This window comes from Antrostomus carolinensis, unplaced genomic scaffold, assembly GCF_000700745.2.
Source record: "Antrostomus carolinensis isolate BGI_N321 unplaced genomic scaffold, ASM70074v2 scaffold3752, whole genome shotgun sequence".
NCBI classification, from domain to species: Eukaryota; Metazoa; Chordata; class Aves; order Caprimulgiformes; family Caprimulgidae; genus Antrostomus; species Antrostomus carolinensis.
In genome coordinates, this window is record NW_010300024.1 from 12,082 (window position 1) to 20,422 (window position 8,341).

The 8,341-nt window shown below is 53.9% G+C and overlaps 1 protein-coding gene across 1 annotated transcript in view; it reads right to left on the minus strand.

Annotated features, from left to right (window-relative positions):
- Positions 1–1,683: 1,683 nt before the first annotated feature.
- The window catches only part of SGSM1 (small G protein signaling modulator 1), a 27,228-nt gene continuing 20,570 nt past the window's right edge, over positions 1,684–8,341 (minus strand). Inside the window, exons 17-25 of the mRNA XM_029083747.1 lie at positions 8,211–8,341; positions 6,779–6,850; positions 5,430–6,011; positions 5,117–5,241; positions 3,697–3,779; positions 3,248–3,357; positions 2,870–2,966; positions 2,285–2,452; positions 1,684–1,772 (exon numbers count right to left, since the gene is read on the minus strand). Of these exons, the coding sequence (XP_028939580.1) occupies positions 1,684–1,772; positions 2,285–2,452; positions 2,870–2,966; positions 3,248–3,357; positions 3,697–3,779; positions 5,117–5,241; positions 5,430–6,011; positions 6,779–6,850; positions 8,211–8,341 (1,457 nt within the window). The remainder of the gene's footprint in view (positions 1,773–2,284; positions 2,453–2,869; positions 2,967–3,247; positions 3,358–3,696; positions 3,780–5,116; positions 5,242–5,429; positions 6,012–6,778; positions 6,851–8,210) is intronic.

Genomic DNA, 8,341 nt, shown 5'->3' on the forward strand with positions numbered 1-8,341 from the left:
TTCCACAGAAGGCAAGGGCCCCTTTTCCCTTCTGGTGAGCAGCACTCCAACAGCAAGAGAAGAGCAGGGCCTTATCTTGCAGAGGGGAGGAGAGCAGCACACACACACACACACACACACACACACATCACACATTGCATGGAGGGGGAACACAAATTTTTGCAGCAAAACTTGAGAGAAAGTACCCTTATCGAGAGCTACAACCCAGCATCTTCCCTGCTGCTGACAGCACACGTCCATGGCAGCCTCCTGTGGCCGTGACAAAGCCCTCCCTGCCTGAACTAGACCTACCAACCACCCACACCTCTCCTTTTCCTTTAGTGGTTTTACCTGAGTTGAAAAATGAATCCAAACCCTCCCTAGTGCCGCCTTAGCGGGACACAGCAGCTCAGCTCTCGCGCTGGTAGTGCTGGAGAGGCACTTCATGCAGTGTGCTCCAGGGGCTGCAATGCTGGAGAGCCACTGCAGGAAAAGTGGCCACAGAAGAACATCTTCCAAAAGCAAAGACCACTCAGGGATCTTGGGTTATTTTCCTCTTCACAAGCATGTGAAAGAAGCCCACCAAGACCTAACTGGAGACTTTCAGTGGACTCAGAGGGCTTTGCAGCCAGCCCCAGAAGCACACAGAAAACCTGCAGGCACCAAGGGGATTGTTGGCACTGTCTAGCCTTGAGCAGCTGGTCTTTTAATTAAGGAAGAGGCATCTTCAGAGGGCAAGTCAGGACAGTCACCAAAGTCAGGAGCTCTGACTTGCCTTCCGAGGAGCTCTCCCCTAACAGGGGTTGCAGAGGAACAATGGGGAGACCAGACTCCTAGCACAAGCAGCTAGAGTAAGGCAGGTATGAAAACCTCAAGTCTAGAGGTCCCAGAGGAGGTTAGGACCAGATTTTTCAGTGTTCAGAGAGCGTTACAGAGGCTGGATTTTGAAAGAAAAACCCAGTGCTGAATTTGGAGCTCTTCTGAAAATCCATCCAGAGCCAAAACTCTTGTGTGCTCAGATACTGTAGTAACAAACAATGTAAAAGTCCCAGGGAGAGAACAGAGCCCTGAAAAAAATACTAAAGGGGACATCAAGGGACAAGATCAAAGGAAGAGGAATTTCTGTGATCAAAGCCCCTCTCTGTTACTGGCAGAACCTTGTAACGTTAGTTAGAAGCCCAGTGCTGGCAGCACCCCTGTCTCGCCCAGGCTGGCAGGGCTGGCTGGCTTCCCCGCGCCGCAGGGTAACGGCTCTGCAAGGCAGCAGCTTTATTTCCCTGCAACAAAGGCTGGTGAGCCCGTCAGCCCCGAGGAGGGCTGGCAGCTCTGCTCTCCCAGACCCCCAGCTCTGACCTGGGATGCTGGCAACTGCCTCGGTAGTTGTGGTGGTAACCACGTGTGCTGCCCTTCTGCTGCAGCAAGGCAGGGAAGTGCCTGCCTGGGTCCTGCTTCCAAAGCAAGTCCTTAGCAATAAAACACAATAGTACAGATCTTTGGTTAAGTCACTGAAGAGGCTGCGAAGATCCTGGACCTAACACTGAACACAGCACTTGGAGAGCTAAGGGTACTTCCAGTTTAGACAGCAGCAGGTGTCCAACTACCTTATTTCCATAGGTGTGGCACTTCGAGAACAAGGAGAAGGGGAGGAAGCATTGAAGGGGAGTTCTGGTTCTTTGTCTGGATGCCTCGACTTTCCCGTGTCCTTCATTTGTTCTCGATCAGAGTCTGGACTTTATAGACAAGGTCCCGAGCCAGCTTCAGGATCTGCTTGGTGTTGTGCCGCTCTGCCATTTCTGGAACACAGAGAGAAGGAACCCACAAAGAGGTTAAACCTGAGCAGCCCAGTGTCTGGAGGAGTGCTCCCAGCCTCACAGCTCTCTGCTTCTCAGCCCAGCTCCAGGCAGGAGCTGAAACTGTGAATTCCTGCCCAAGTCCCCAGGCACCATCCCTCGCAGAGACACCTGACTCTGAAGAGCCATCATTAACCAGCTCATCCCGGGGTGATTACAGCCAGCAGGAAGCACAGCCTACGCTCACAGCTCCCTTCGAGCACAGCAAGGTGGGCTGCTGCCAAGGGTGGCTTCCCCCAGGCACCACCAGACCCCTCAGAGCCTGACTGCTCAGAGTAAAGGGGTCTCTCTACCATCGTGTTCCAAGTATCAGCATCACACAACCACACACCACTCTGTTTGCTTTAAACATTCCCCAGTACAGCCCAGACACGACTGTCTGTAGTCAGGCAGACATGAGTCGCCTACACCTGAGCAGCTGCCACAAATTCAGCCCAACAGAACACAAGCTATACCATTGAAAAACTTGATGATGTCTGTAAAATCCATGTTGTTCTCCAAGATGATGTCCCGGTACATTTCCACCAAAGCCAGGGCTATGAAGAGCACATAGTGTGCAGAGGAAACGTGGGCAGCTGCCCAGATGGTCTCCCAGACGGCGAACACGTCGTCATACACCAGCTCTGTTAACAGAGAAAGCCCAGCGGTTACTCCACCAGCCAGGGGTTTACATTCATCCTGACTCACAGAGTTCACAGCAGCACTGGAAGGACACGCTGGGTGGCTTCTTCCCACAAGAACCTGTTCCAATTGGAAGCAGAAAGTCAGTCACCTGTAGAGACAAATATTCTGGCCTACAGCAGGTGGCACAGGCTTCGGGACACAAGCTCAGTGGAGGCTCACCAGCAGCTCTGGAACAACAGGTTCTGTAACTAGACAGAAAAGTCAACCACAAACCTACCAGGGAAAAGCAAAACAGGAACACAAGGTAAGAAGTTCAGAGGACTGAAGTTGCAGTGTATTGAGAAGCGAGGAAGCATGGCAGACCTTGCCTTCCCTCCCCATGTGCTGGTGTCAGCCACCTGCCCCCCAGCACACACCTCTCTTGAAGTCCAGGAGAAACCATCGGTAGCAGAAGTAGAAATGAGTGTAATCACCATTCTGGTGCATCAGCTCAAAGAGCTCGGAGTCCAGAATCTGCCAAGAAAAGCAAAAGGCAACTCAGCACCATGCACCAGAGGCACCAGCCATTCCTCTACCTGCTTTTCTCCATTCCCACTGCTCTCCTACTGCACCACAACATCTTCCACCCAGTTTCTGCCTCCTTGGCACTCCTGGCACATGTTACTCCCGGCTGCCTTTACAGCCCCCTGCTCAACCTCCTGCTTCCCACCACCAAAAGCTCCTCTCAGCCCCTCTGAGACCCCTGTCCCAAGAGCAGCTTCCCCTCTCTGGTTTGAGGACCAGGACCCCCCTACCTGGATCAGAGACCTCATGTTGGCAAAGTGGGTGTCCATGGCTCCCCCATGGGGAAAGTTCTGATTCATCCTCTTCATAAGCTCAGTGAAACAGCTGAAAGCCAGAGCCTCTGTGCAGGGACGAGAGACAGTCACTGCTCAGCTGCAGGGACACGGCTGCATCTGCACCCACATCGCCCACCCGCAGCAGGAACATCCCTCCCCAGGGACACAGAGCCAGGGCTGCGCAGCAGGGACTGGCCTCAGGAACACACCTCACACTGCAAGAGGTACACGTTGTCCCCCCGCTGGGCTCCTGGGAGTCAGACACCATCAAGGACAAATGGGATCCTGCCACCAGCTGCTCCACACCTCAGAGTGCAGGACCCTCCCACTGCAAAGGGCCCAGCAGATCCCCCCACGTGTTCCCACAAAGGTACAGGGAAAGCGGAGCAAAGCCACCCACTCACCGTCATCCAGGATGACCAGGAGAGGGGCCAGCAGGTCACACATCCCCTGCACGTAACCGATCTCAATGTGCTGCCAGATGTAGCTGTGTGAGAGAGCAGGGAAGGTGACCCGTGAGCCTTTCCCGTGCCACACAAGTGCCACAGCCTGTCACCTCGCTTGCCCGTGCCCTTCCTCCATTCCTGGGACTCCTACACGCTGCCACCAGCGCAGAGCAGCAGGCAGAGCAATCAGACCTGTTTGTTGTGTTAGGCCTGTGCTCTGCTCCTCTGCAGCTGGTCTGTAAATGATTAAGTTCCCGTGGTGACTTTCAGGTAAGGTACGTGTGGCACAGCCTTGGATCAACACCCCGCCATGGCCAACGTAGGGTGTTGATCCAGGGCTGTGCCATGGCCATTGCATGGAAATCCACAAAGGGAAAAGTGAAATGGAAAAGCCCAGCAAGGTGGGGCGGTTGGTCAAAGGGCAGAGACTGACAGAGTCTGTTAATGTCTCTCTCATTCTCACCCTTCCCCATTGATTCATCCTCTGGGTTCTCTCTGCACAATATCGCCTGCTTCATCTTCCCAGACCCAGTGTCCCAGGAAGCAGCCAGCCCTGCACAGATATCTTTCCATATTTGGGAAAGTCAAAATGTGTTCAGAAAGGACTCGGATCCACTGCTGGCACAAGGGAACAAGCTTTTCCATCCTGCCCACCAGTTTTCCAAAATTTGCTGTATTGTAGGTCTTATCTCAGCAGAAATCTGCAGCTCTGGCTGCCCGAATAAGTGACAGCTCTAACTGAAATAGCAGCTTCTCCTCATATTTGCAAGATGAGTAATAATATTTTAGCCTTCACTGCCCCTGAAGCAGCCACAGCTGCTGGGCTGGAGCTGGTGTGAGTCGGTGGATGTCACACAACAACCTCTTACTCACAGGGACTAAGAAAAGAGATCGGAAAGGCACCCAGGTATTGCTGTCCCCTGGGTAGGCACTAACCACCGGGTCGCTGCAGGCACTTCCTCATTAGCGCTGAATCTCTGCGGGCTGATCCTCATTAAAACATTTTCCAGCCATATTCCAGAGAGCAGGTGGGCTGTGCTGGGCTCAGACCAGGAGGCAGCGTGCCCAGTCCCAGAACCCTCTCCCTGCTTTGGCCAACAACCCGGACACACGGCAGTCACAGGGCAGAACAGCACGAGGCAGGAGGGCTGGACTCCTCGGTCTGGTAACCGCCCAGTCCCTGGAGCTGTGGCCCCAGTTCTGGGATGATGAGGGGATTTGGGGAAGGAAATCAAGGAGGTGAAGCCCCAGTAACCAGAACATAATTTGAGGCTCCAGACTTAAGGTGAATTCAGGGAAATCAGTCACCCATGTGAGGAGCCTGCTCCCGCCGCAGGGAGGGCTGGCAGGTCCCCGCCCTGACCCCCGCAGCTCCCACCTGCACATGATGTTGCGGAGTTTCTCCAGGTTGGCTGGGGTGAAGTACCAGTAGTTGCGGTCACATCGCTGCACGTCCTTCTCAATGCGGTGCAGGTTCACTGTGTACATGTCCAGTAGCTCTGGCTGCCCAACACAAAAGCCAAAGTTGATTTGTTTTCAAATAAAAACCCAAAAGAAAGTTGTAAGGGCAACAGAGCGAGAGGGCAGAGTTTGGATGGAAGGCAGAGAGCTCCTGCACACACCACTGCAGGGTCAGCACAGGGCAAACACACCCAGGAAGAAATCCCCTCAGCCAACAAGTGCATACGTACAGAGTAGGTGACCCCCGTCGAGGAGACAGCCGACGCTTCGCTGGTGGCCAGGTCAACTACAGCCAGAGAATCCAGCTGCGGGTACAAGCTCTCCATCTCCGGCTCCTCAGAGAGGTTGTCCTCACTCTCCACCAAGCTCTGCTTTTCAGCTTCACTGTCTGCCCAGCTCTCCACCACAGTCAGGGCCACAGCATCACGATCACGCAGGACCCCTGCCGAGCTCTCACCCACAGGAACAAAGTCAACGCTTCCACCAGCGGGAAATTCACCTTCCAGGCTGTCTTGGCCCTGCAGCTTCTCTTGCCGGGCACTATCCGAGTCCTGTGGGGCTGGTACGTCGGACCCACCAGCCTTTCCCTGAGAGCTGGCCGAGGATTTGTTGGTTTCCAGGGCACTGTCCTCATTGCTGAAGCTGCGCTCCGAGAATCCCGACGCGATGGAGAAGTTCTGGGAAGAGGGGTGGCCAGAATCAGGGGAACACGTGCCGTTAGGAACCGTCCCATTAGGGATCTTGCTTTGTTTGCCATCTTCCAGCTGAGCATCTGCTTCAGTCTGTTCCACTTCATCAACAGATTCAAACACCTGCAAAGCACGAGGCAAGAGCTGTATGAGAGCGAGCAAACCCCCTGCACTCAGCAAACCGTTGGGAACATGGGCACTACGTCCCCAAGAGCTGCATATGCAGCTCCCATTATCTCCACAGCGGGGAGGGAGGAAGATCTGCTTTGTACGTGCAGGACTCGTACAAGCAACCAGAGAAGAAAGCTGAGAGGACCTGAAGGCATTTTAACTTCTTATTGCTGTGCCTGGCTGTGGCTCCACATCTTCGCTATAGTGAGAGACAACTTCAGCCTGAGTATCTAGTGCTCTCTCCCATTTTAACCAGACCTTCTGAGGAATTTCTGGGCATGGTCCTCAGCCTTGAGGTTCCCCTGCCTGGATTTGGCAGGTCAGTGCTCAGTCATCTGCACAACTTGAAGCCCACAGGCCCTGCTCCAAAGGACTACGCTTTACTCAGCATAATATATTGGGCAGAATGTTATTTAAATAGGTTGGTTAAACACTGGGTTACTAACATATGGAGCAGCCAAGGGTCCTCAAGTGTGAAGGCCACACGGGGGTTGGTCCCTCGAGCCTGGGCAGAGCAGGCTGGTGAATACTAAACACCTCCAAGCCATGCACGGTTCTGACCTTATTGGCTCCAGGGACCGGTCTGTGAGTCATTTACCTCCTCCAACTATTGCTTCTGTTTGCCAGAAGTCATTACGGTTATTGACCAGTGCTCAGCAGAGAGCTGTGTGCTGCTGGGTGTCCGAAGGAGCAAGAGGGGACATAGCACTGCCACCCACCTGCGTGCTGGAGCTGGAGTCGCTCTGCAGCCGGGCGTGATTCTGTCGGCCAGAGCTGCAGCTCTGCGAAGACTGCAAGAGAGAGCAGAAAGGCCAGTGAAAAGGCAAAGAGCGTGGTGTCTGGGGCGGGGGGAGGCTCAAGCCACACCATCAGAGGTGGGCACATCTGCATGGGAAGAACAAGCAGAAAACACCTCCAACAAATTCTCATATTTGACCAATGAAAGACGTTCATGTCACATCAGCTCTGCCGTGCAGATCTGTCACACGGCACAGCACCCTGCTTCAGCCCACCGCTGACATTTACTGCTGGAGAAAGTGACAAAAAACAAAGTCCCAGGCCAATCCAGTTGTTCAAACACTGCATGTTTGGGTCTGAAAGGAACTGCTTTCTTCTGGCCTTTAGAGAGGTCACGCTGCCTCCCTGGAGTGCAAATTTCTACAAATCTCTGTCCTAATTTGGCAGCAACGCAGCTCATCCCGTCTTAGTTTACACAACCGATGAAGTCACAGGCTATAAAACAATCCCTCCAACATATTAATGTTTTTTCCTATTCTTAAAGGACAAATATTGATGTTTTAAGCCAGATTCAGTCAAGGCAGTCCCTCTACAAGTCAACAGCACCCTTTTCTGGCTTCCAGTTGAAGCACAGAAGGAAGCACTGGGCTTTGTAGTGACCAGTTCAGTGGATTCCCTCTGAGCAACCAGCCTCCAGAGCGAGTCCTCCCTGTTACCAGAGCAGCCCCCGTGCCTGGCTTAGCGAAGTTGGGATGTACAGAGCATTGCAACGACATCACACACAAACAATAAGGTTTTATGAAAACACAGCACTTTCTGCACGGCAGCAGGGGTTGTCCCCACCCAGCACTGTGGGTGTTCGCTGGGCAGGGCTCTGAGGCAGAGAGGAAGGGTGACAGTTTTCCTCCATTACCATGGGAGTATTTTATAACAGGAAATTTCAGGCTGAGATGGGAAAGGGTGAACCTTTGCATGTACTGACTCTGCCAGCTCCCCTCCCAGCACATGCTTCCAGAACAGGCAGACGTGGAGCCAAAAAACAAACCACAGCAGAGGTGCTGTGGGGACGGGGATGACTCCTGGGACTTCAGCAGCACTGACCATGCAGCCCAGCTCTGCTCAGCCCCTGCAGAGTCGTGTCATCCAGCTCTTGCACACAGACCCTGGTCTGCACCTGCCTTCCCTGCATCTCTCCCTCCCTGTAGGCACACACGTAGCCCACACAGCTGGAACTGAGTTCATCTCTTCCCAAAAGCATCCCCACAAACTCCCCAGAGGAAACCAGATGAAGCCTCCAGTGCTGCACCTACCGGGTCCTTTTCAGCCTGACCTCTGTCTGCCTCTGGTGCAGCAGTGTGAGGTCAGATAACCCAGCACCACGGGCTGTTCTCCTCCAAGCCCCCGTGCCCTTACCTCATTGCTGATGGTCGAGTCCCTGTGCATCATCCTCTGAATGTGGGAATCCAGACTGGCCCCGGAGGAGCACTTGGCCAGAGCTGCTGCGTGCGACTCCTTCTCCCGCTGCCGGACGATGGCCTCGCAGC